This window comes from Prenolepis imparis, unplaced genomic scaffold (genome assembly GCF_030444845.1).
Source record: "Prenolepis imparis isolate NDT839.2.m4 unplaced genomic scaffold, iyPreImpa1.0 SCAF_8, whole genome shotgun sequence".
Classification (NCBI taxonomy): Eukaryota; Metazoa; Arthropoda; class Insecta; order Hymenoptera; family Formicidae; genus Prenolepis; species Prenolepis imparis.
Window position 1 is genome coordinate 1,727,317 of NW_028141166.1, and position 25,630 is coordinate 1,752,946.

The window sequence follows — 25,630 nt, forward strand, 5'->3', positions numbered from 1 at the left end:
CTCTCTCTCTCTCTCTCTCTCTCTCTCTCTCTCTCTCTCTTTTCTCAACAAGGACCAACCCGCGGCAAGGTCACGTTGAATGTCACTTCAGACGTGACCAACGCTGAGTTCTCCGTGGTGGCGTATGTATTACCGCGTCTCTCGATACAACAAGGCCGCACATCAAGGGCCGACCACCGCTGGTCCCATCCGAGGACTCCAGCTAGCCGACCCACGGTTTCAGGACGACGATCCAGCGGAGCTACTCCCTGGCCCAACGCTGCCACAGGTGGTCGCGCATCTGTTGCAGCAGACGCCATCGGCTCAGTCGGTTGGGCCCCACATCCACCAATGACGGCTCCGGGATGGCGAGCAGGGGGCCACCCACCAGGAAGTGCCCCGGGGTGAGGACGCCGAGGTCCTCGGGATCGTCGGACAAGGCCTGGAGCGGCCTTGAATTAAGGCAAGCTTCGACCTCGGCAAGGAGCGTAGTGAGCTCCTCGAAGGTGAGCTTCGATTCGCCGATTGTCCGGCGCAGGTGGTGCTTCACGCTTTTCACGGCCGCTTCCCAAAGGCCGCCGAAGTGGGGTGCTGAAGGTGGGTTAAAGGACCACTGGATTCCCTCGTCGGGGAGGCGCCCGATGATTGTGAGAGCCTCGCGGCCGGCTGCCCTGAAGAGCTCCCGTAGCTGCCTGTCTGCGCCTACGAAGTTCGTGCCGCAGTCACTGTGCACGATAGTGCACAGTCCACGGCGCGACACGAACCTACGGAATGCTGCCAGGAAGGCGTCGGCGGAGTAATCGCTGGCGACCTCCAAGTGCACAGCGCGGGAGCTGAAACAGACGAATACTACGAGGAAGCCTTTGTAGGCCTTGTGCCCGCGGCCTCTCGAGGTTCGAAGCCAGACAGGTCCAGCAAAGTCCACGCCGGTGAACTGGAACGGCCAGCTCGGGCTGACACGCTCCCTCGGCAGGTTCCCCATCATAGGCTGCATGGTCGCCGCCCGCCATCGCACGCATGGAGGACATCGGTGGATGTGATGACGCACCAACTGACGGCCCCTCGGGATCCAAAAGCGCTGCCGGACGTTCGCCAAGGTGGCTTGGACCCCTCCGTGCAGCGTACGTCGGTGACAGGCATCTAGCACCAGGTAAGTCAGGTGAGACTCCGAAGGTAGTAGCATAGGGTGACGTTGGTCCTCGTCGAGGAGCGAGTGTTTCAGGCGTCCTCCAACCCGCAGAATGCCCTTAGCGTCCATCATCGGGTTCAATTTGCGAAGTGGGCTGCGACCTGGCAGCGGTCTTCCTGCACGTAGGTCCACCAGCTCCGACTGGAAAGCCATACGTTGGACCACTCGGATCCAGCGAGCGAGGGCCGCCTCCAGCTCTTCAGCAGCAAGGGGCGCTGGTGCGGGTTCTTGGTTTGCGGCGCATAGCCGATGTCTTCGCCAACGCCATAGCCACGCCGACACGCGAAGCAGGCGGCGAAGGCTCGAGAATCGCAAGAGCTCGTCAGGTTCATGTTCCTGGGCGGCCGCGAGGCATCGAGGCAGACGTCGCTCCGGCTGGTCCTCATCGTCGATGAGCCTAAGATCCGTCGGCCAGGTCGTTTGAGGCTCCCGGAGGTAGCACGGACCATGCCACCACAGCGGATGATCCAGAAGTTCACTCGGCGAGATTCCCCGGGAAGCGCAGTCGGCTGGATTCTCCCGACCAGGTACGTGGCGCCAGGTGGCGTCTGGGTTGATCCTCTGAATCTCACTGACTCGGTTTGCCACGTATGTACTCCACCTTGCAGGATGGCCGCGCACCCAGCTGAGCGTGACCGTGGAGTCTGATCACAGGTGTACTTCCGAAGGTGGCAGATCCAGGAGGCTACGATAGTGCTCGGCCAGTTTGGCTAGCAGGGCTGCGGCGCAGAGCTCCAAGCGGGGGAGCGAGACTCGCTTCAGCGGCGCGACCTTCGTCCGAGCGGCGACCAGGCTGACAGGGACGTCGTCGCCGGCCCGCAAGTAGATGACGGCGGCATAGGCGAGCTCCGAGGCGTCTGCGAACCCATGGAGCTGCAGCGTGCTCCTGTGGTTTTTGCAGCCAAACCAACGCGGCTGTCGGACCCTTTCCAGCAGCGGCAGTTCCTCCTCCAGTTGGGTCCATGCGGCGGCTTCCTTCTCGGCTAGCGGAGCGTCCCAGTCGAGGTGCTGGATCCACGCAGTTTGCACCAAAAGTTTGGCTCGGATTATGATGGGAGCCAACCAACCCAGCGGGTCGAAGAGACGAGCTGTTTGCGAAAGGATCGACCTCTTCGTGGGCGTGATGTGTGGAGCCCGTTGGATAGCGAGCGCAAAGTCGTCGCTCGTCGGATTCCAGCGCAGCCCCAGGACGGAATGCTCGATCGACGGCATCTGAGCGCCGTTGGTGTTCTGCAAACGGTGCTCGAGGGGAACGTCCTTCAGGAGCGCTTCATGGTTTGCGGCCCACTTTCGCAGAGGGAAGCCGCCCGCCATGCAAAGCGCTGACATCTGCTCTGCTAATTGATGACCTGTCACCACGTCGTCCGCTCCGGTAAGTACGTCGTCCATGTAGACGTGTTGTCTGATCGCGTCGGCCGCGAGCGGGAACCTCTCCCTCTCGTCCTCCGCGAGTTGATGCAACACACGTATAGCGAGATACGGCGCGCTAGCTAGCCCGTACGTCACGGTGTTGAGGCGATATTCTGATGTCTGCTCTTCTCCCCACAGGATACGCTGAAGATCGCGGTCCGCAGGATGTACCGCGATTTGCCGGTACATCTTCTCCACATCGGCGGCGAAGACGTAGCGGAAGCGGCGCCAACGTGTAAGGACATCTGACAGCGCCGGCAGCAGGTTCGGTCCAACGTGAAGTGAGGCGTTGAGTGACGCACCGGCCCTGGTGCGCGATGACCCGTTGAAGACCACGCGAATCTTGGCCTCGGACCCGGAGCCTCGTAGAACACCGTGATGCGGCAGGTAGCAGAGCGGTGTCCTGGGAGCCAACGGTGAATCGGTGACCGGCGACATGTGTCCGAGCGCGGCGTAGTCGCTCATGAAGGCGCGATATTTGTCACCGAAATCATGGTCGCGAGAGAACCGACGCGACATGACCTCCAGGAGACGTGACGCGGCGCGGCGAGTGGAGGTCAGATCGGGCAGCTCTTGGCGCACAGGTAGGCGCACCTGGTAGCGTCCATCGGCCAGTCTATCGTACGTACGCGAGAAGTGTTCCTCGCACTCAGTTTCATCGGCGGTCAGCGGTAATGGGGCGCGTGGAGGCTCTTCGGCTTCCCAGAAGCGGCGCACTAAGTCACTGAGTTCGTCGACGGCTGAGCACTGCACCGACGACACGGTAGTCGCGGCGTGGGCGACCCCAACGGAGCCGATCAACATCCAGCCGAAGCGAGTCAGCTGGGCACCCGGCTCCAGCGGTGATCCGCGGAGCAGGTCCGGTAAAGCTAGGTCCAAATATACGTCGGCACCGAGAAGCAGTTCCACGGGGTCTTGGCGGCGAAAATCAGGATCCGCGAGGTTGAGGCCGTCGAGGTGAGGCCAAGAACGCGCCCTGCCTTCCGACGGGCCGCTGTACACGGCGAGACGCGGCAACACGAGCGCTGAGACGGCGAGCGCGAATTGTCCGTCGCGAGAGGCCACGGAGAGCGCGACTCGACCGCGGGAGACACCCGACTGGACGCCACCCACCCCGAAGATGGCCACCGAAGACGGAGTTCGCGGCAAGCGGAGTCGCTGCGCCAAGGACTCGGCGATCAGCGACGTCTCGGCCCCGGTGTCGACTAGCGCGCGCACTACGTGACGGGTTCTGGCGCGGTCATCCACTAGGACGCGGGCGGTCGCGAGCAACACCGGTCCGCACTCAGCGGGAGGACGTTCAGCCACATTCACTGTCGCGGATGCACTGGGTTCACTGGCTGTCAAAGCGGCGACGGCGAACGACTCGTGCAAGGTCGTGTGGTGCCGACCCGAGCACTTGCTACACACCTTAGTCGACGAGCAGGCACTCAAAAGATGTCGTCCGAGGCAGTTCCAGCAGCGCTGGTGAGTCCCCACTAGTTCTCGTCTCTCCTGAGCCGTCTTCCTCTTATAGGTATCGCAGTATGCGATAAAGTGTTCTTTCTTGCACAGGGGGCAGCTGCGATTCGAGTCTGGCCCCTTGCTTCCGACATGGTTGGCACGAGCTGAGCGGCTAGACCTTTCCGGCTTGGACGGCTTGCTAGGCGCCTCTGCTTCGACTGCTAGGAGGACGTCCTGCGTCATCAGCTGCTCCTGCAAGAACTCGCGGAGCGTGTCGTACGAGGGGGGCTCGGGTGACTTCCCGAGCGAGCTCTCCCACTCGCGCCTGGTCTCGCTGTCCAGGAGTCCCACCACCAGGTGCACGAAGAGGTCGGTGCAGTTGGTGATCGGCCTATCGATGCCCTCCAAAGCTCCGACGGTCGTGAGGACGCAGTGGAAGATCCGGCGGAGTCCAGCGGCTGAGGGCGTCTTCATACGTTGCAGCGACGTGAAGGCATTAAGGTATGATCTTACCAAGAGCCGCTTGTTTTCAAAGTGGGAGCTCAGCATGTCCCAGGCGCGCTCGAAATTGTCCTCCGTGGTAGGTAGGTTCTTGATCAAATGTTCGGCGTCACCTTTCACACTGGTCTTTAGATATTGAAGCTGATCGACCTTTGACAAGGAGGGCTCCTCAATCACCATTGATCGGAAGAGGTCGCGGAAAGACGGCCAGTCTTCAAACTTGCCGGAGAACTGAGGAAGCTGCATCCGCGGCAGCGGTTTGCGCGACGATGTAATGTCTCGCACCCTTTCGGCAGGTACTATCTCCGTCGGTGCGGTAAGTCTCCGCTCCATCTCGCCAAGGTCGGTGCGCTGCTGTATATACGCGACCTCCACGAGACTGAAGAAATCCTCCGTCTGATACGCATGTTTTTTCAGCTCCTTCCAAAAGTCTGTACGAAGCTGCTTGTGCTGTTCGGTGAACGCGCTCCACTTCTCGTCCAGGAGGCGTATAGCAGCGTGAACGCTGTCTACGGACAACTTGGCCGACCCGATCTTCCGAAGGTTGTCGAGGGTCCGCGATATACGCCCGTAGATCTCGTGCTGGTCATCGACCATCTGCTCCATATCGTCGTTGTCCATACCCACCGCTGACGACTACGTACACGAATGCTGGCTGCGTCGGAAGCGCGAAAATATCCGGCTCGAAGGACCAAAAGATGTTCGGAATCTTTAAGGAGTAGTCACAGCGGTAACGCGCGCGCACGATAAAGTCAGGTATGCACACAGACTGACGACACAAAAAACTCGAAGACTTGATTTTACACAAAATTCAACAGCACTATATTTACAGAATGTAATTTACAGAAGTTTTGCGCGACGAACTAAGGTCGCGCCGACGCGGAGCGCAGTTGCAAGAAGTGCAACAACGAGAAAGGAGTATTGCCCGTGAAAAAGCGCGGTACAAAGTACTTCTTCGAGAGAACGCTCGTTATCGATCCGCACAGAAGGCCTCAAGACAAGAGAGTGTTTGTTCGACGGGCAAACGGCTTTATCCCGCTGACCTTCGAGAAGGTTCCGAGACGAAATCAACGAACTTTTGATTTCGTTACGTGGCGATATGGAACCCTCTCGAAAGTCGGAGGACAAAACCGTTTGTTATCATCGTTTGTTTGTGTTTTAACGACGATTCTAACAGCGACGGTATTTCGAGCGCGGGAAAGCGCGCTACGGCGCGCGGTGGCGATTGGCGCACCGGCGGCGCCGCGCAACTTATTTTCCTCTCTCACTCTTTCTCTCTCTCTCTCTCTCTCTCTCTCTCTTTCTCTCTCTCTCTCTCTCTCTCTCTCTCTCTCTCTCTCTCTCTCTTTTCTCAACAAGGACCAATCCGCGGCAAGGTCACGTTGAATGTCACTTCAGACGTGACCAACGCTGAGTTCTCCGTGGTGGCGTATGTATTACCGCGTCTCTCGATACAACAAGGCCGCACATCAAGGGCCGACCACCGCTGGTCCCATCCGAGGACTCCAGCTAGCCGACCCACGGTTTCAGGACGACGATCCAGCGGAGCTACTCTTGGGAGCAGAAGTCTGCTCCTTCATCATCGAGGAGTACGCAAGGGCGGACCAGAGATGCCGATCGCCCAGCGGACCATCTTTGGTTGGATTCTCTCCGGGGGTTCCGATGCAGCGTCAACCGAAGATCACCGCCGCACATTCCGGTGCACCGCCGATTACGACCTCGCCAACCTGGTTCGGCGATTCTGGGAGCAGGAACAGGAGCCCAAGGCTGTTCCATCACTCACTCCCGATGAACAAAGATGTGAGGAGCTCTTTGTGCGCAGTCACACCCGCACTACCTCTGGGAGATACGTGGTGAGGTTGCCTTTCTCCTCACCACCGACGACACTCCAGGAAACCCGCAAGCCAGCTGAACGCCTCCTAACAGCTATGGAGCGACGTTACGTCCAGGATACTCGCTTCGGTGACCTCTACCGAAGCTTCATGCGGGAGTACGAAGACCTGCAACACATGACGATGTCAAACACTGCGTCAACTAGGGATGGGCGATACAATATCGATATACTTATGTATCGATACTTTTGATGTCAAATATCGATATTTTGTATCAATATTTTATGGTCCCGATATCTGTGTGTATCGATACATAACCTATCAGTATCGAGCTTCGATACTAACCAATTTCAGAATTTAGTTGTGCTTTGTGTTCGTTCCGGATTCGTTTGATGTTTGATGTCTACCTTTTAGAAAAAAAACGAAGACGTGCTTGAAAGGTAAGGCCCGTTCTATAATATATCGTATTGTAGAATGGGACTAAGAGCGAATTCATATCTTGACAGAAAAGCAGAAAAGAGACCAATCCGAACTCACACTGATAATAAAAACTTACTAAGCAGTAAACTTAATGTGAGTTTTGATTGGCTTCTGCTTTTCTGCTAAAAATTCGCCCTAACATTTCATTTAAAAGCAATATATGTATATTTTGTAATATTTTTATTGTTGATTTTTACAGTTGATTAATAAATATATTTCTAACCTCAACGTCGAACGCCCAGTTCCAGTTCCAGTAGTCAGTCTCAAAGCATGCACAAAAAAGTACGTATATGATGTAGTCTATCCTTATTTTTTCCATAACTTATTTCCGCTATATTATTGATCACATTTTCCACCTTTCAGTGCCACCAACAAGTGACATTTGGAAACATTTTGTGAAGGGTGATATTACATCCAGATGTAAACTTTGCGGAGTGGAAGTAAAAACATGTGGTAATACCACAAATCTGAATTTTCATTTGCAACGCAATCACCCTGAAATAAAATTACCTAATCTGGAGAAATCTAAAAAAAATCTAAAAAAAATGGATTGTAGAGCTGAATTGAATACTAATAACCATTATGATCAACTGCCTCCTTCTCCATCAGGATTAAGTGATTCATCCAATTTATCAACAGCAACGGTTAATTTGGAAAAAATAAGAACAATTTCAAATAAACAAATGAAATTGGATGTAGCTTTCACTACTCAGAAATCTTTTCAAGGTAATTTTAAAATATAAACATAATTAATAGAATATTGTAAAGTTATTAAGTAATTAAATTTTCTACTTAAAAACTTGTTTATTAAATAAATAAATGAATCAAGAATATACAGTTTGAATTAATTTTTTTGATTCTACTTATAAATTTTCTAGCAAGTAATAATTTTATTAATAATTTTGTTAGCATAAAATAATTATCTATATTGTTAAAGTCTTTTCATTTTATTTAGCTTACCTTTAAATATAAAAATTATTATTGATATCTAAATTAAAAAATTTATTTGTTTTTACAGACGGAGGAGTAAAAGCCACCGAAATAACTAATGGAATTTTATTTTTCATCGCTAAAAACAATTTACCGTTTGCTCTGGTAGAAAGTGAAGGGTTTCTAGTATTAATGCGTAAAGTAGCACCTTTATATAAAGTTCCGAGTCGAAGAACTGTCACAAGATTAATAGAAGAAAGATACGATAGTTTGTCGACTCTTGTAAAAGAAGAACTTCGTGAAGTTCACGATATATGTTTAACGACTGATGTATGGACGGAATCTAGCAATACAAAAAGTTTTTTGGGTTTAACAGCCCATTATTTAGTTAATGAACAGCATAAGAGTGTTACCATTGGCGTGGAAGAACTAATGGATAGACTTACAGCAGATTACTTAAGAGAAAAATTGTTAGATGTTATTTCACAATGGAATATAAGAAAAGAAAGCGTCGTAGCAGTAGTTTCAGACAGCGCAGCTAATATCAAGAAGGCTATAATAGATTCATTTGGAGTTGACAGGCATTTACCATGCTTTGCACATTTACTTAATCTAGTTCCCTCGAAAATTATTGAGAATGATGAGATTGTTAGTCCTTTAATTATTAAAATAAAAAATATTGTAACATTCTTTAAAAAATCTGTAGTTGCTGCAGATAAGCTTAGGCTTGAATCAGATTTAAAACTTATACAGAGTGTAGACACACGCTGGAATTCTTCGTATGAGATGCTAACAAGATTCGTCGAATTAGCTGATAAAATATCAGTGATTCTTTTACTTATGGACAGTGGCCCAGAAATGTAATTGCTGCTGAATTAAAGATTATCAAAGAATTTATTCAATTATTAGAACCTTTTTATGAAGCTACACAAATTATATCAAAAGAGAAATATTTCACTGGAAGCAAAACTATTCCAGTAATAAAAACTATCAAAAATAAATTAAATATGTTAAAAACAACTACAGAATCAGGAACACGCCTTAAGAAACTTTTGCTTGAAGAATTCTCTAAAAGATTTGAAAATATTGAGCAAATATCTATATTGGCTACTGCTACTCTTTTGGATCCTCGGTTTAAAAAACTTCATTTTGAAAACCATCTGGCATATTCAAATGCGCTTAGGAAACTGATAAGAACATTAAATTCTATGTTTGAAAGTAATGTACATGCAGACGCAAAGGAAGATGAGATTTCAGAAATATCAAATTGTGATGTTAATAACTTTTGGTCGTTTCATGAAACGGTTGTGAATATTAATAAATCTAAAAAAATTGAACTTCAAGATCAAAATGAGATGCCCGAGGATCTACGCTATTATCTGCATCAGGAGGTTGTAGAAATAAAAGTAAATCCCATTACTTTTTGGAATCATTATCCACAATCCTATTTATCGAAGATTGCAAAGCGATATTTAACTGTTATGGCCACCTCTGTCCCTTCAGAACGTCTTTTTTCGAGAGCAGGCAATGTTATGATTGACTGTAGAAACAAACTCAGTAGTTTACATCTGCAGCAACTACTTTTTTTAAATTCTCTATCATTTGAAGAGTGGAGAATGTAAAAAAAATATATTATTGTACTAAAAGCTAAAAGATTTATAATTTCATTTATGTACGGGTGTTTTGTATTTAAAAAAAAAATTATGTTTTGTATTTTTAAAAATAAATTTATAATAAATATAAAATTTTGTTACAATTCTTGACGATTACGTGTAAAACAATTTTACAGGCATCCGGAATATATCGATACTGAGAGTATCGATATTTTTGACCAGATATTTTAAGTGTATCGATACTTGAATTTTTGATACGTATCGATACCTTGTATCGATACTTTTGAAGTGTATCGCCCATCCCTAGCGTCAACTGCCAATCAAAGCAAGTGCTACCTACCTCATCATGGAGTCTTCAAGGAATCCAGCATCACCACCAAGTTGAGGGTCGTCTTCAACGGGTCTCAGCGCACACGAGCAGGGGAATCGCTGAACACGCACCTCCTCACTGGAGCAAATCTTCTTCCAACACTCGCCGACGTGCTGCTCCGATGGCGTCAATACCATTACGCCTTCGTCGCTGACATAGAGAAGATGTATCGACAAATTCTCATCCAGATGACTGCAGCTTCCAGACGATCCTGTGGCGGCATTCTCCTGACGATGAAGTGCAGGAGTACCAGCTGCGGACGGTGACCTATGGTCTCGGTTGCGCTCCATTTCTCGCCATACGGACACTTCAACAACTGGCCAAGGACGAAGAAGAACGTTTTCCTCGCGGCGCTGTAGCGTTGCGACGGGATTGCTACGTCGACGATGTGGTCACCGGAGCAAACACCATCAACGAAGCGATCATCCTCCAAGCGGAGCTACGCAACCTCTGCATGGCGGGCGGATTCCCGTTAAAAAAGTGGGCAGCCAACGAAGAAAGAATCCTGACGGGCGTTCCACACGATCATCGCCTGCAGCAGTCACAGCACTCGTGGGATGGAGAGGGCCACTCAACGTTGGGACTACGGTGGCATCCTCAAGGCGATCAATTCTCCTTCGTGCTGCATCCACCTGCTATCACGGAGTACACGAAGAGACGTGTTCTCTCTGAAACCGCACGTCTCTTCGATCCATTGGGTTGGCTCGCTCCAATCGTCATCCGCGCGAAGATCCTCATCCAGACTACATGGCTCCAGGGGTTAGACTGGGATGCCCCACTGCCGCCAGCAGACGCTCATCGTCAGCAGTTGCTGGGTGAACTCCATCATCTCGATCGCCTAAGAATACCTCGCTGGCTCGGCACTGGACTTGAATACTCATCGCTGCAACTCCATGGTTTCGCCGACGCATCCGAACGAGGGTATGCCGCAGCCGTGTACTTCCGCATCGCTGGAAAAGACGGAACTTCAGTACAATTGTTAATGGCCAAAAGCAAGGTGGCACCTGTCAAACAAGTGACCTTGCCGAGACTTGAGCTTTGCGCTGCCACATTACTCACCACGTTGACACAGCACGTTCAGCACACACTCGACTTGAAAGACGCAACAACTCATCTGTGGTCAGACTCGAAGGTCACACTCCAGTGGATCCAAGGACACGCATCACGGTGGAAGACCTTCGTTGCCAACCGGGTGTCTCACATTCAGACGCTGCTGCCAAATGCACTATGGAGACACGTGGCTGGTCGAGATAACCCTGCGGATTGTGCATCAAGGGGCATTAATCCGACGGAACTAAAAAATCATACGTTATGGTGGACAGGACCTACCTGGTTGCTGGAGGATGAGACTGCATGGCCGAACACCGAGGTGGACACCCGAGAGGACGACCTTCCTGAGAGACGAGCCACTAGCCTGCTGACGAAGAGCTTGGCCGTCATGGAACCTGAGCTCCTTCTTCGCTTCTCGTCGCTGCACCGCCTGTTACGAGTCACAGCGTGGTGTCGTCGCTAGCTACGCCCGGCAGAACCAACTGTCACACCTGGACTGCTACTGACCTCGGACGAATTGGATGCGGCACTATCACACTGGCTACGAGAAGTACAATCACTTCACTTCTCAGATGAGGTCGCCGCTGTCACTGCAGGCCGCACTGTTGCAGCGCGCAGCCCGCTGGCCAAACTGTCACCATTTATCGACGATCATGGCGTGCTGAGAGTGGGAGGACGACTAAAAAATTCGCTGTTGTCGCAGGACGAGAAGCATCCGATGATTGCTCCAACGGCTTCATGGCTGACCCGACTGCTGATCGATTCCTGTCACCGCCGGACCTTGCACGAGGAGTGCAACTGACGCTTGGACTGCTTCGATTGCGCTTCTGGGTACCACGAGGACGCTCAGCTGTTAAGCAACGACTTCATCGCTGTGTCACCTGCACAAGGTGGCGAGCGACGACACCACAACCACCGATGGGCGATCTGCCACGCAGCCGGGTCGCTCCAACACGGCCATTTCTTCGCACTGGACTGGACTACTGGCGGGACCAATCCTCATCCGGACCAGCAAGGGTCGTGGCCACCGCGCCTAAAAGGGCTATATTGCAGTCTTCATCTGCTTCTGGTCGAAGGCTGTTCACCTGGAGCTCGTCTCGGACTACTCGTCTGAGGCCTTCATCGCCGCCCTCCGCCGATTTGTCTCCCGCCGGGGTCTCTGCACCGACATCTTCAGCGACTGCGGCACGACCTTCGTTGGAGCTGATCGCACCTTGCGAGAGCTCTTCGTTGCAGCGTCGTCAGAGGGTCACGGAATCGCACGCGCAGCAGCCAAGGAAGGAATTCGCTGGCACTTTAACCCACCGGCAGCGCCGCACTTCGGTGGATTATGGGAGGCCGCAGTCAAATCCGCTAAGTACCACTTGCGGAGGGTGATAGGCGAAACCACCCTCACCTTTGAGGAGTTGAAAACACTTCTCACTCAAATTGAGGCATGTCTAAATTCTAGACCGTTACAGGCACTATCAGACGACCCAGACGATGTTTCAGCGCTCACTCCTGGACATTTCCTGATCGGGACACCTCTTCTCGCCATCCCTGAGCCGCTGCAGGAGGATAAACCTGGAATCACGAGGTCACGATGGCATCATTTACAGCAGATGAGAGACCACTTCTGGGGAAGGTGGTCTACAGAATATATACACGGACTCACCTCTCGCTCCAAGTGGTTGAAGGACGAGACGGCACCCCGCATCGGAGCACTCTGCCTAGTACGCTCCGAGATTTCTCCTCCAAGCCGATGGCCTCTCGCCCGGATCACGAAGTTGCATCACGGAGCCGACGGCGTCGTGCGTGTGGTCACCGTCCGGACCGCTGCCTCCGAGCTCGTGCGGCCGCTCGTGAAAATCGTTCTGCTTCCCGGCGTTGAAGCAGACGTAGCGAACACTGACATTTAACACACCACTCATTCAACACAAAATCACACCTCTCACACTTTACACAACACACTCGATTCACACACACTTCCGGTTACACTATCTCAAATTCACTAAACACGTGTCGCACATACCACAGCTGATCGAACCTCGCGTGACACGCGATCACCACGTGCGTCGTAACGCGCAGCCGCACCGTTACAATCACCGACCAATGAAGCGCGCTCTGCGACCAGCGATCATTAGCAAATTATTTTGTCACGACGTAACAAGGCGGGCGGGATGTTCGAAATTGCAATAATATATCCGCTTTAATTTATTTCGGCTGTTGTGATAATATTTCGCGGTCGAATAAATAGCAGAAAAAAGTTCACCTAGCTAGGAATAACTATGTCATAAATCATCGAGGCAATTAAAGCGTCAATAATAAATAACAAATACGCAACGGTTACCGCACTGAGTTACAACTACCAACGTCGCGAAATACATGCGCAAAACGATCACGTGATTTCCGAGGGCCAATCGATGGAACAATCGATTGCCTCGCGCATGTCAGGCCCGTGCTTACTCAGCACGGATTGCGCGGCAGCCAATGGCGCCAGACGCCCTTGCGTCACCTCAACTTTAAATTTGTTGAAAATTGATTGGCGCGTGGTGACGTGATGGGCTCCTGCACCGAGACAATAAAGGGAGCGCCGACAAAATTCTAAGGGCCTTATCTCAGTATATCGCAGTCAAACCGCATATCGCATATTATTAAATCGCTTTTTATTAAAACCTCCGCTTATTATTAAAACCGCAAATTCGTTGACGACCTCCGCTTACCATTATTACGTTTTCTCTTTGATTTATCGCTCTGAAAAGTATTCAAGTTTTGTATTAATATTGTGCGTGTTCACTTTTGTTAATTAGTGTATGTCAATTAATTAAAAGTCTTTATATACAAAAAACGGTGACTTATCTATCCAGCGCATCCTATCTTCACGACGCGCGTTCTCGAACAATGAGGGAAGAAGAATTTTACATGATTCTCCCGAGCAACAGTAGCATGCGTTACTTTCCGGAAAATACAACCACATGTTTCACCACTGAATTACCCCAGCGTATAGAATTACACGGACGTTGGGAAGTAGCGCTCACGGAGATTCAGTTTCCGTGTAGTTTTTTACATATACGAAATAATAAAGGTTTAATCAGATTCATCGATATTAACGAGCGCGATAAGGCAATTAAGTCTATGAAATCTCAGGTACCCGCGGGTATTTACTTAAGTATGCGCGATATTATCAAGTGTGAATTACGCCGCTAAATCTGTCGATTCGCATATCGTTTGGCATTTCAACGTCTTCATGGGTGGTAAAGTTTTCATGAAACTTGCCTGCGAAGAAAATAAATGTAGTATGACGCATTATGTAAATTTTTCCGACAAACTTCGCCGCATACTCGGCTTTGATATACACATCAAGCGCAGAGATCTTGTTCAACTCGATAGCGAACCCACTGTACCATCTCCGTTACCCGCGTGGTTTTATAATGAAATCGGTATCGAAATGTACAATAACAACGAAAAGCTAGTTAAAATCGAAAGTAGTTCCGTTATACCCGACGTTTTACCTTCGTGGGTCTATGATGAAGAGATGCATTCTCTGCTATTTTACGAACTCACGCACTTTCGTATGATAATAGCCGACGAGCCGGGTAGTTTGTTGCGAGGTATTCCCGACAAACTCTTTGTCTATTGCGACATTTGCGAACCTTACATTACCGGCGATGTACAATCTCCCCTTCTTCGAATAGTCGCGCTTGACTCGCGAAATGATTACGCGTTCGCGTCAACTCAGATAAGACATTTCTCGCCCGCTCAATACATCACGCTGCGTCAAACGTGTTTCCGTACGATCGAAATAGATATAAGAGATCAGCTGGGTCAAAGTATACCATGCGAATTCGGGACGCTGACGGTGACATTGCACTTTAGACGTATCGAATAGATATCGTAAGAATACTCGGTGTCTATGACAGAGAAAACGAGAAAGAGAAAAGAAAAGAAAAAAAAATTTGTTCGTTTGTTCTCTGTTGATGGATTATTACTCGACGTATTACGACGAATTACAGAACGGAGGAGCTCGCGGTGGTGGAATTCCACGAGTTTTCGTCGGATCGCCCTATCAACGAGGGCACGGTATCGGGAGTTTTCTCGGAGGATTATTCAGGCGCGTGCTGCCTTTTTTACTGCTGCGCGGGCTGTGGGTAAAGAAGCTTTACGCACGGGCGTTAATATAATCGATGATGTAGAAAACAATACTCCGTTTAAGGTAGCGGCCAAACATCGCTTTAAAGAATCGCGTAACAATCTTAAAAGACAAGCTAAAGAAAAAATAACTAGCCTCATGAAAGGTTCGGGATATAAATCGGATGCGAAAATGCACGTAGCTCATTTTCCCCTTGTTGGGCTTGACACGCGCATCGTTAAACGCCGTCACTCGAGTAAAAAAAGTTTATCGAAAAGCAAGACGAAAAAGAAGACGAATACAAAATCATCGAAGAATAAGAGGAAGAAAGCCCGTACGACGGTAAAAAGACTTAAGACGTCCACGACGTGAAATCGGCAAGAAGCGTATCGTATACGATATATTTTCTTAATCTATTTTAATTTACACGCATTTAACCGCGACGAGGACAGCGATGACGAAACAATTGTCGGAGAATAAGTATGTCTTTTCTTCACACACATTCGAGCGAGTGTTTAAAGATTGAACTCGATCTCTTTTCCCTGCCGCCCACACAAACTAGTATCGAGAGTTCACAATGGATTCATTACAAGCCCGTGACCTCTCTCTCGGACGATTCACCGATAGAATTCGTCGTCCCCGGTCACGGAGAAGAATATCTAGATCTCACGCATACTCTGCTGAGTCTTCGCGTACGCGCGAAATCAGGCGACGAATCAGCGGCTCGAGCTCCAGGAACAAGCGGCACAACAGCAGATACCGCCGTAGGTCCCGTAAATCATTTCCTTCATTCCATCTTCAATCAGGTCGACGTGTATTTCAATCAAAAGCTCGTGTCGCCTCCAAACAACGCTTACGCGTACCGCGCGTACATCGAGGCATTGTTAAATTATTCTTCACCCGCAAAAACTTCCCATCTAACGTCATGTCTATGGGACGCGGATACACCGGGTCGCATGGACAAAACGCTGGAATCGAAAGGCAATACCGCTCTAGCGAGACGCGCCCATTACATTCGCAACGGGCGAGCTTATAGGACATCTCCATTGCGACGTTTTCAATCAAGACAAATTCTTAATTAACGGAGTGGAAGTACGACTGAGACTCGTCCGCTCGAAAGATTCATTTTGCCTCATGGAAAGCAACAGCGCGTCAAAAATACATATTCTCGATGCCAGCTGGATAGTGAGAAGGGCGAAAATAAGCGCCGGAGTGTTACTCGCGTATGCTCGAATGCTGAGTAAAGTTACAGCTAAATATCCGCTTACGAGAGTCGAGGTTAAAACATTCACGATTCACAGCGGTGTTGTGGGCGAATCATTACATAACGTAATACTCGGACAACTACCGAAACGAATAATAGTCGGATTTGTTAATAATAAAGCATTTAACGGAGATAGAAAATTAAATCCGTTTAATTTTAAAAATTACGGCATAAGTTTTTTCTCTCTGTACGTCGACGGCACGCAAATTCCTAGTAGGCCATTACAACCGGTTTTCTCGCCGGAAGAACCGCTTTACGTCGATGCTTATCAAACGCTCTTCTCGGAAACGGGCATCCATTTCTTAAACGAGGAAAATTCCATAAGTAGAGACGATTATTCCAAGGGATACACGCTTTTCGCTTTTGATCTCACACCCGATTTGTCCGCTAATTGCGCCGGGCATTGGAATCTTGTGAGACACGGCAGTTTACGATTAGAGGTACGATTCGAAAAAGCGCTCACCGAGACAATTAACTGTATTGTTTACGGCGAATTTGATAATGTAATAGAAATAGACTCGTCTCGTCAAGTCATCGTCGATTTTTCCGGTTAAATTTTTTATCGCGGCATTTACATGTCTCGTCGCAACGTACGATTAAAAATTTTTTGTATTTTTCTTATCCCCGCTCTCTTCCACTTCCACTCGCCGACGCGTTTCACGAGAAGAAAAACTTATAATGTAACAAAAAGAAATATCAGTTTCCTTCGAGACGCGTTCGTCGACGGTTCGTGAAAAACTTAAACCTCGCCAACGAAAGCGTATAAGTTTTTCTTCGCAATATGGATATAGTCATTGACATTCAAGGCTTCCGCGATGCGAGCGAGAAGTTTCTTCCTAAGGATGTCGCGGTTGTCGCGATTGACGCACCGATCGTTGACCATTGGATTATGATACCGCCCTATACGTTCGCTGAATTACCCGAAAAAGTAAGACGACAAAACTGCTGGCTCGCACGAAATTATCATGGGATCGAATGGTTTGATGGCGAGGCTAATCCAAAATATTTTACGCGGCATTTACGTGAAATTATAAGGCACACGCGTCACATTTACGTTAGAGGCAGTGAAAAAGCACATTACTTGCGAAATCTACTTTCCAGAGAGATATATAATTTGGAAGGTATCTCTCCAGCATTCAAAAATCTATTGTTGGAGGAAGAGTGTGGACAATATTGCGCTCATCACGGATTTCGACAGATATTTTATTACGCCTTACATAACGCTTACAAATTGAAACGCTGGCTACTCGATCGAAATAATACCGGCAGCAGCGATACTCTCAGCGTTAGTCAGCCCACTACTTGTAGTTCTCCCGAAAATTATCAATTGAGTGACGACGACGACGACGACGATGATGATGGCTACGAAAGCGTGAAAACTGACTGCGACAAGGATTACGCTGCTAGCAACATAAATGTCAATCCCGTTCTAATTCGTAATATTCAAACTCAAACGGATAATATAATAGAGACAAAAAATTTGTCAAGCGTCGAGCAGACAATTAAAAAAGAAGAAGAAAAAGAAGAAAGATTTGTGGAGAAATAAAAACCGAAGTTATTCAAATAATACCAGGATCGACGCGTTCGTCTTTGTGTTGAAAAAATGAACTCTTGCGAAATTCTACGAGCATTGCGCCATTTCGATGCCAAGCATGTGGGTGTCTATCCCGCCGACAGAGTTCCGAGGGTGTGGACGAGGTCGACGGCTATCGTTGCTAATACAGACGATCATAAACGACCTGGAGAACATTGGGTCGCCTTTTTCTTCGATGAACACGGAACAGGCACCTACTTCGACAGCTACGGAATACCGCCTCTGGAGCCCGGATTTCTCCTTCGTCTTCGACGAAACTCCATCATCCATCGATGGAATACCCGACAACTACAAGGATTTTTCTCACAAACTTGCGGACAATATAGCTGTGTATTTCTATATTACATGTCTGTCGGTTACGATCTTAATCAATTTCTTACTCTATTTACCGAAAATTGTGAACACAACGACCGATTAATCGTACATTTAATTCGCAAAATCTTTCTTCGTTGAAATAAGAAACGTGTTAACGTAGTTGCTAACCGATATCATATTTAATTCAGTAATTTTAATAACATACTTTATGTATCGCTTTTAACTTTATGTATTTGTAATATCAATATATATTGTTGGGTACAGAATATTGAAATTGATTGCTATAATTTAATCTTTAATAAATCAAATTGTTTAACCGCGTACATTGAGTCTTACTGACAGACAGATCGCAAAGAATACATTTTCCTTCTTCTCTTCGTCCTTCTATCCTAGCGCCACCGCGCGGTCGCGCCGATATCACGTGATCACGATACCGTTCCGAACATACCGCCCACCAAATTAGGCCCGCTAATTTATATCCTCGCAGTTTGCAGACACCGGCAATTTGCAAAGTTTAATGATCGCTCGCTTAGATCGACCGCTCTCCGTTTTTATCGACACCACGCGGACTAGATTACCGTCGCCGGTGACGATACCACGCGAACTCCACCACGCGACCTAGCTTCCATTTTAGGGGTGGAAGGTGTTCGTCGCGCACTACCACTAAGTCTCCAATTTGGAGATTAGCTTGTTTTTTTTCCATTTGGTTCGACCTTGCAAGGATGAGACGTATTCGTCCGCCCACCGTTTCCAGAAATCTTACGCAATTCTCTGTACCAACCGCCAACGGTCCAAGCGGTTGAGCTGCATACCGGTTACGTCGGGGTCCGGAAGACTTGTCATGGATTCTCCCACGAGAAAATGGTCTGGCGTGAGCGCCTGCATATCGTTAGGATCGGTAGATAAGGGAACGAGAGGCCTCGAATTTAGGCAAGCTTCGATTTGCACTAAAATTGTTGACAGCTCTTCGAAGGTGACTAATGCATTCCCCATCAATCGCCTCAGATGATATTTGCAGGACTTCACCCCTGCTTCCCAGAGTCCGCCCATATGCGGACAAAAAGGGGGTATGAACTTCCACTCAATGCCCTCATCGACAAGCGTTCTTCCCATGCTGCCATTTGCTTGAGCCTTGGCGAATTGATGCATTTTTTGTAGCTCTCGGTTCGCTCCAACGAAGTTTGTGGCGTTGTCGCTGTACATAGTACTAGGACGTGCTCTTCTTCCTATGAAGCGACGGAACGTTGCGAGGAAAGCCGCAGAGGAGAGTTCACTAGTGGCTTCCAGATGGATGGCCCTCGTGGCGAGACAAACAAACAAGGCGATGTACGATTTGTTGGTTTTACGGCCTCGTCCCTTGTTAACGAGAGTAGTAATAGGGCCGGCGAAGTCGACTCCGGTAGCTGCGAACGGGCGGCTGGGGCGCACGCGATCACTCGGCAGGGGGCCCATTATTTGAGACAATCCTCTGGGACGGCTTCTCACGCAGCGGACGCACTCATGGCAAATTTGTCTGGCCAAGTTGCGACCCTTGAGAGGCCAATATCGTTCTCTTATAGACGAGAGCAAAAGCTGCTGACTTGGGTGTAACAACCGAAGATGCTCCCTTTCAAATAGTAATTTTGATAGTCGATTTCCAGCTGGTAAGATTATCGGATGTTTACGCTCAAATGTCCACGATAAATTCTGGAGTCGACCGCCCACCCTGAGAATTCCTTGTTCGTCTAGGAATGGATGCAACTGTAAGATTCTGCTGGTCGTCCTCAATACGCCCTTGCCCCTTAGCTCGGCGATGTCGTCCGCAAATTCGGTGGCTTGTGCGTGGCGGATGAGACTAATATGAGCCTCTCGAATTTCAACGACAGTCAATCTTGATCGATCACGCTCGTCCGGGGCTCTTCGGAGATTAGACAGCGCAGACAATGGGCCAATATTCGTTCGATTCGCGTTAGCGAAGAGTACCTGTTGATCAATTCTTGAAGTATGGAATTCTCGCTGCCAGCTAGCGCGCAGGTCCGCGAGTTTCTTCGCTCTTCTACTTGCACTTCCGAGTAGTTGATTTCGGATTCGAAATCTTTATGCCCTTCGGAAGTTAATGAGAATTCTTCCTTCAACCACTGAGGGCCCGTCCACCATAACTCTGAGCCTCTGAGTTGATTCAATGTTGCTCCTCGTGATATCATGTCGGCAGGGTTTTCGATCCCCTTCACGTGATTCCAATGTTTCGCTGGTAATAAGTCGACGATCTCGGTTACGCGATGCGCAATGGTTTCCAACGGGATGCGTCACCATGAATCCACCAAAGTACGACTTGAGAGTCTGATCATGCTCGTACGCCTTCGATGCTTATCCTCAGCATTCGTTGAACGTCAGTGATCAAATGAGCGAGTAGGACCGCACCACACAACTCCAATCGGGGAATAGATGTCAGCTTGATCGGCGCCACTCTTGATTTCGAGCACAGCAATCTAGATGCAAGTATTCCGCGCTCATCCTTGGCTTGGACATAGACGCACGCTCTGTAGGCGTTCTCGGAAGCATCGCAGAATCCCTGTAAATATATACTAATTGTAGTCTCGCTCGGAGTAATCCGTCTTGGAATGACGACCGTTTTGGCGGCATTTAAATCTTGCCGGAATCTTTCCCATTTCTCCAACAATAGGTCGGGCAGCGGCTCGTCCCAATGGCAGTCTGTTCGCCACGTCTCTTGCATGATAATCTTCGCGGACGTAATCACGGGTCCTATGAGTCCGAGTGGATCGAATAGCTTGCTAATAGTTGACAGAATCTCGCGTTTAGTTTTAACCGCCTCGGTTCCGTGTACAATAAATTGGAATTGATCGTCTCTGGGACTCTACGCAAGTCCAAGCGTTTTAATAGTATCGCTCGCGTCGATGCTGAGATGGGATGTGTCCTCTCTCAAAGGCAGAGCTATATTGTTCAAGGCTTCTACGCGGTTGGAGCACCATTTATGCGTTTCGAACCCACCCGATCCCAGCACCGCAGCGAGCTGCTCTTGCAATAGCCTTGCGGTCTCGATGCAGTCGGCACCGGCCAAGACATCGTCTACATACGTTTGTTCGCGTAACATTAGCGATGCAGCTGGAAGACTAGCTTCATGCTCTTTTGCGAGCTCGCAAACGCACCTTATTGCTAAATAAGCCGAACTCGCTTGTCCATAGGTTACGGTGTTTAAACAAAATTCCTGCACCGGTTCGCCTGGAGACGCTCTCCACAGTATCCTCTGACAATTTCGATCGTCCTCGTGTACAAGTACCTGTCGATACATCTTCCGAATGTCTTCGGTTAGCGCGACGTTATAGAAACGGAATCGAATTATAATGTCAAGCAGATTGCTTTGTATTGTAGGCCCGACGCGAAGGATGTCATTCAAAGACCTTCCGGTACTGGTCTTACTCGATGCATCAAAAACTGCGCGGAGTTTAGTAGTCGTGCTTGTTTCCTTGACAACGCCGTGATGCGGCAAATAAACTACGGGATGCTCAAAGCTTCGGTCAGCATCGGTCACTGGGGACATATGTCCGGTTTCGAAGTAATCAGTCATAAACTCCGCATATCTTTCGTGCAATATCTTGTCTTTGTTAAAACGCCGTTCCAGCTGCATCAATCGTTTGTAAGCTATCTCCCGCGATTCACCTAGCGTTTTCGGATCATCGATGAACGGAAGCCTAACTACGAATCGACCGCTGTCGTCACGCGTAGTCGTTTTTTCGAAGAACTCATCGCTCTCTAATACCTCCTTCGAGTGAGGTAATTTAGCGTCGGATCGATAGTTTTCAATTTCCCAGAATCTGTTCAAATTCTCATTGAGCGTCTCATAATGCTCCAAAGAACATGTCAGTGTCGTTACAGTATCATGATTACAAAGAAGAGAGAGGGCTAGACGCGCTCGCGAATGTTCCTGCAACTATCCATCCAAGCTTAGTGTTCTGCATTACTATGCAGTCGGTTTCGAGCTCGATTTTACCTGCCACTAGCCACTCGAAAAAGAATTCCGCTCCTATTAGCATGTCAATAGCGCCGCGTTTGTAAAATTCCGGATCCACGAGTTTGACATTCGATGGAATTTTGAACAATTGGCGCTCTATTTCAACCGACGGTAATTCCTTGGTAATTTTCAGAACGATTAGACTACGTATAGTGGCACGAACATTGGTGTGTCTCGATTGTACGACGACCTCGCAACATTGCTTTACGATGTTTTTACATTCGCTTAGTCCCGTAATAATTTCGGTAGTGCGATCGCGTTTTACTCCTAATCGGTTGCACGCCGCATATGTGATAAAATGCGCTTCGCTCGCGCTGTCGAGAAGGACGCGCAACGGCACTACTGCTCCATTCGGGCGCGCCGCGTTGACCAATGCCGTGGCCATGAGCACGTGTTTTTTGACAGGCTCATGTACTGAGTGGTGGACAGCTGAGTCGTGGTCCGCCTTTCCGCTCGAGTTCGCCGACGACTGTTCGACGATACCTCCGTTGCCTGGGCCATTCCCTTCCATGGCGGGACAGTGACATAGTGTGTTGTGCCTTCCCGAGCATTCTCGACACGATCCCATATTGCATGACTTCACAAAATGGTCGTTGCGAAGGCAGTTTGTACAGAGTTTCAGCCGGCGAATCTCCTTGATTCGCTCGTCAACCGACAATGCTAGAAATTTGTCACAACGATACATGAAATGATCACCGTGGCACAAATAGCACTTGCCTGACTCCGTCGAGTTAGCCAAGGTTGTCGTTTTCTCATGGATTCTAGATCTTTGTTTGTCAGATTCGCTCTTTCGCGAACTCTCCCTTGTTCTTGCTTCAATCCTCTCCAGCGTTTGACATCTCTTTTCTAGAAAGTCAATTAAAATCGTAAAGGTAGGATCGGTAATACTTACGTTTTGCTCCCAAGCGCGCAGCGTGGCGGTGTCAAGCTTTGCCTCGATCATATGTATCACAAGCTCGCCCCACTCATCAGTCGGCAAGCTCAATGACTTTAATATGCGCAGGTGCTTCAGCATATAATCCACCAAGCCTCGGATGGCGGCGGCTGACTCCTTATCCACATTCGGCATCGTAAAGAGACACTGGATATGCTTCTTCTTGATCGCTCTCGGATCGTCGAATCGCCTTTTCAGCAATTCCCATGCGACCTTGTAATTCGGGTCGGTCAACTCGATCGACTCGATAATCTTGGATGCATTGCCGCTCAACGATGACACCAAATATTGGAATTTTTGAATGTTTGGAATATTTTCGTTGGAATGTATCATGGATTGGAAGGTTTCTGAAAAGCGTTTCCACTCCTCAGTTCGCCCGTCGAACGTCGGAAGCTTCACTACCGGCAACTTAACCTTTGATTCTTGATTGGTATTTCCGCTCGCAACCTGCGAGATTGCGCAGTAACTGTGTCTGTTGCTCGAACAGTCTCATAATAGCGTCGCCGTTGCTGTTGTGCGCTTGCGCGTCTTCGTCTCGCACGCTCATGGGTCTTATAATTTCACCTTGCTGCTGCACTAAGCGAGCCAATACTTCATCGTTTACTGAAGCACGCGACTCAGATAGCTGTGTGATTGTGTCCTTTGACCATCGCTTTAACTTGATCTTTAACCCTAGATACCTTTCTTCGAATTCCTCGTCCTCTGCTGTGTCCGCGGAGTCGAACTCGCTGTCGACGCAAATGTTGATTTCATGCTGTATTTTCTCGAACTTGCTCTGTACTTCTTGGAACCTTGCAAGATATGCCTCGATTTCCTCTCGATTCACTTGATCCTCACTTAATCGATCGGTTTGTCTCAAGTCTAGTTAATTTCGCCTTGATCCATCCGCGTTGTTTGCGAAGTTTTCCTATCTCGGCCATGGTTTTTTTTTAACTAACCTTACTTTTCTCGCGTATCTCGATTTTGTGGACTGTATCACTACCTTTGACTACCCTCTTTTATCTCGTATCCGGCTCGAAGGACCACTTTTGTTGGGTACAGAATATTGAAACTGATTGCTATAATTTAATCTTTAATAAATCAAATTGTTTAACCGCGTACATTGAGTCTTACTGACAGACAGATCGCAAATAATACATTTTCCTTCTTCTCTTCGTCCTTCTATCCTAGCGCCACCGCGCGGTCGCGCCGATATCACGTGATCACGATACCGTTCCGAACATATATGAAAAATTTATAATAAATATGTGTGAAACTTTTTTACTTGAATTCTTTTATATTTTTCCCACATCTTCTACCCTTTACCTCATAACGAAATAGAAACTCGATCTTTTTAAAAACTTTAGCGTAATTTACGGTCTCGGCAACGACATTTGTCTAAATATTGCGTCTCAGTCTCCGATGCCCGAACATATTTTGTTTTATTACCCGCCCATTGTCAGCGAATGCTGCCCTTCCTATCTGTTCCTACGTATCGTTTACTAGAATGCGAACTCGAATGCGCGTGTTTTCTATTAGGCCTCCTTTTGTTACCCGAGGTGTCGATAATATCCGACAACGCGACGCTGAAGCGATTAGCCGAAATTGTAAGCGGGCACTAGCCGCTTGTACTTTTTTTATTTTTTTCAGCAATAAAACCTTTACGTAGCATCACTAGAATGCGAACTCGAATGCACGTGTTTTATATTAGGCCTCTTTTTGTTACCCGAGGTGACGATAATTAGCTTAAATTGAAAGCGGAGGCTAGCCGCATGTACTTTTTGTATATCTTTTTGTTTTCTTTATTAGCGACGATGCCGACGCTACCCGTCAATGCGACGCCGAGTAACGACGATCAGCCGAAATTAGTGCGTTTTTTATTTATCTTTTTTCAGCGCTATACACGATCACCGGGGACCAATCGCTCTATGACAGCTTCGCTATACCGCGTTTTTTTTATCGACATTTTCTCGGCTTTTTTCAGAAACGCTGTCTGCTCACCCCCTCCCCTTACAAAAAAAATAATCAACCAATCAGAGTGCTGGGCCACTATAGTTAGAGCCTATCATAGACGGGGTGGGATGCCATAATCCCCACGCCTGCTACGCTATACCACGATATTTTATCGCCATTTTGTCGGCTTTTTTCAAAAACCCTGCCTACTCTCCCACTCCAAAAACAAAACCAACCAATCAGAGTGCTGGGCCACTATAGTTAGACCTATCAGAGCCCTGGGCCTAATGACCCCTATTAGCGGATCGACCAATCACGGATCGAAAAGGCCTGTCTAGCCACGCCCCTCTGGCGCCAGTGGCCGAGTGGTGGGGGTTTGTTTTGACTCACTATAGTGGCCCACATACTACTCATATGTATTTATTTTAGAATAAGTCCTCTTTTTTTCATCTATTAAAATATTATTATTAAAATTATTATTAAAAATTATTAAAAATTATTATCATTAAAATATTATCATTAAAATTTTAATAATAGAAAAAATAATTCTCTCTCTTTCGCGTACGCCTCGCGCTCTCCTTCGCCGCGTCATCTCTCGCAAACACCTATCTCTCGCGCTCTCCTTTGCCGTGATATCTCACCTCGCGTTATCTCTCGTGTGCATCTTGCGTCATCTC

The 25,630-nt window shown here is 48.3% G+C and overlaps 5 protein-coding genes across 5 annotated transcripts; all 5 read right to left on the reverse strand.

Annotated features, from left to right (window-relative positions):
* Positions 1–241: 241 nt before the first annotated feature.
* LOC145939256 (uncharacterized) lies at positions 242–1,321 on the reverse strand. Its single transcript, XM_083043497.1, has one exon. The coding sequence runs from the start codon at positions 1,319–1,321 to the stop codon at positions 242–244; it is 1,080 nt and encodes a 359-aa protein (XP_082899623.1).
* A 495-nt stretch (positions 1,322–1,816) lies between these two features.
* On the reverse strand, positions 1,817–5,143 carry LOC145939257 (uncharacterized). Its single transcript, XM_083043498.1, has one exon. It carries the CDS (start codon positions 5,141–5,143, stop codon positions 1,817–1,819), a length of 3,327 nt encoding a protein of 1,108 aa, XP_082899624.1.
* Positions 5,144–18,837: 13,694 nt separating this feature from the next.
* LOC145939258 (uncharacterized) lies at positions 18,838–20,261 on the reverse strand. Its single transcript, XM_083043500.1, has 2 exons — positions 20,041–20,261; positions 18,838–19,975 (listed from the first exon to the last, which is right to left on the reverse strand). Exons 1-2 carry the CDS (start codon positions 20,259–20,261, stop codon positions 18,838–18,840), a joined length of 1,359 nt encoding a protein of 452 aa, XP_082899626.1.
* A 140-nt stretch (positions 20,262–20,401) lies between these two features.
* LOC145939259 (uncharacterized) lies at positions 20,402–20,791 on the reverse strand. Its single transcript, XM_083043501.1, has one exon. The coding sequence runs from the start codon at positions 20,789–20,791 to the stop codon at positions 20,402–20,404; it is 390 nt and encodes a 129-aa protein (XP_082899627.1).
* Positions 20,792–20,932: 141 nt separating this feature from the next.
* On the reverse strand, positions 20,933–23,941 carry LOC145939260 (uncharacterized). The gene is made up of 4 exons (XM_083043502.1): positions 23,859–23,941; positions 23,469–23,812; positions 22,038–23,368; positions 20,933–21,922 (listed from the first exon to the last, which is right to left on the reverse strand). The coding sequence occupies exons 1-4, from the start codon at positions 23,939–23,941 to the stop codon at positions 20,933–20,935; spliced, it is 2,748 nt and encodes a 915-aa protein (XP_082899628.1).
* Positions 23,942–25,630: the final 1,689 nt, after the last annotated feature.

What these genes read in the sequence shown, in the direction of transcription:
- LOC145939259 (XM_083043501.1), bottom strand. Translation starts at nt 20,791, where the DNA reads ATGCAAGAGACGTGGCGAACAGACTGCCATTGGGACGAGCCGCTGCCC.
- LOC145939258 (XM_083043500.1), bottom strand. Translation starts at nt 20,261, where the DNA reads ATGATATCACGAGGAGCAACATTGAATCAACTCAGAGGCTCAGAGTTA. An exon ending in CTTCAAGAATTGATCAACAG is followed by an intron (nt 19,976 to 20,040) that starts GTACTCTTCGCT and finishes TAATCTCCGAAG; the next exon opens with AGCCCCGGACGAGCGTGATC.
- LOC145939257 (XM_083043498.1), bottom strand. Translation starts at nt 5,143, where the DNA reads ATGGACAACGACGATATGGAGCAGATGGTCGATGACCAGCACGAGATC.
- LOC145939256 (XM_083043497.1), bottom strand. Translation starts at nt 1,321, where the DNA reads ATGGCTTTCCAGTCGGAGCTGGTGGACCTACGTGCAGGAAGACCGCTG.
- LOC145939260 (XM_083043502.1), bottom strand. Translation starts at nt 23,941, where the DNA reads ATGGCCGAGATAGGAAAACTTCGCAAACAACGCGGATGGATCAAGGCG. An exon ending in GAGACAAACCGATCGATTAA is followed by an intron (nt 23,813 to 23,858) that starts GTGAGGATCAAG and finishes ATATCTTGCAAG; the next exon opens with GTTCCAAGAAGTACAGAGCA. An exon ending in AGCTCGAAACCGACTGCATA is followed by an intron (nt 21,923 to 22,037) that starts GTAATGCAGAAC and finishes TGTTCTTTGGAG; the next exon opens with CATTATGAGACGCTCAATGA.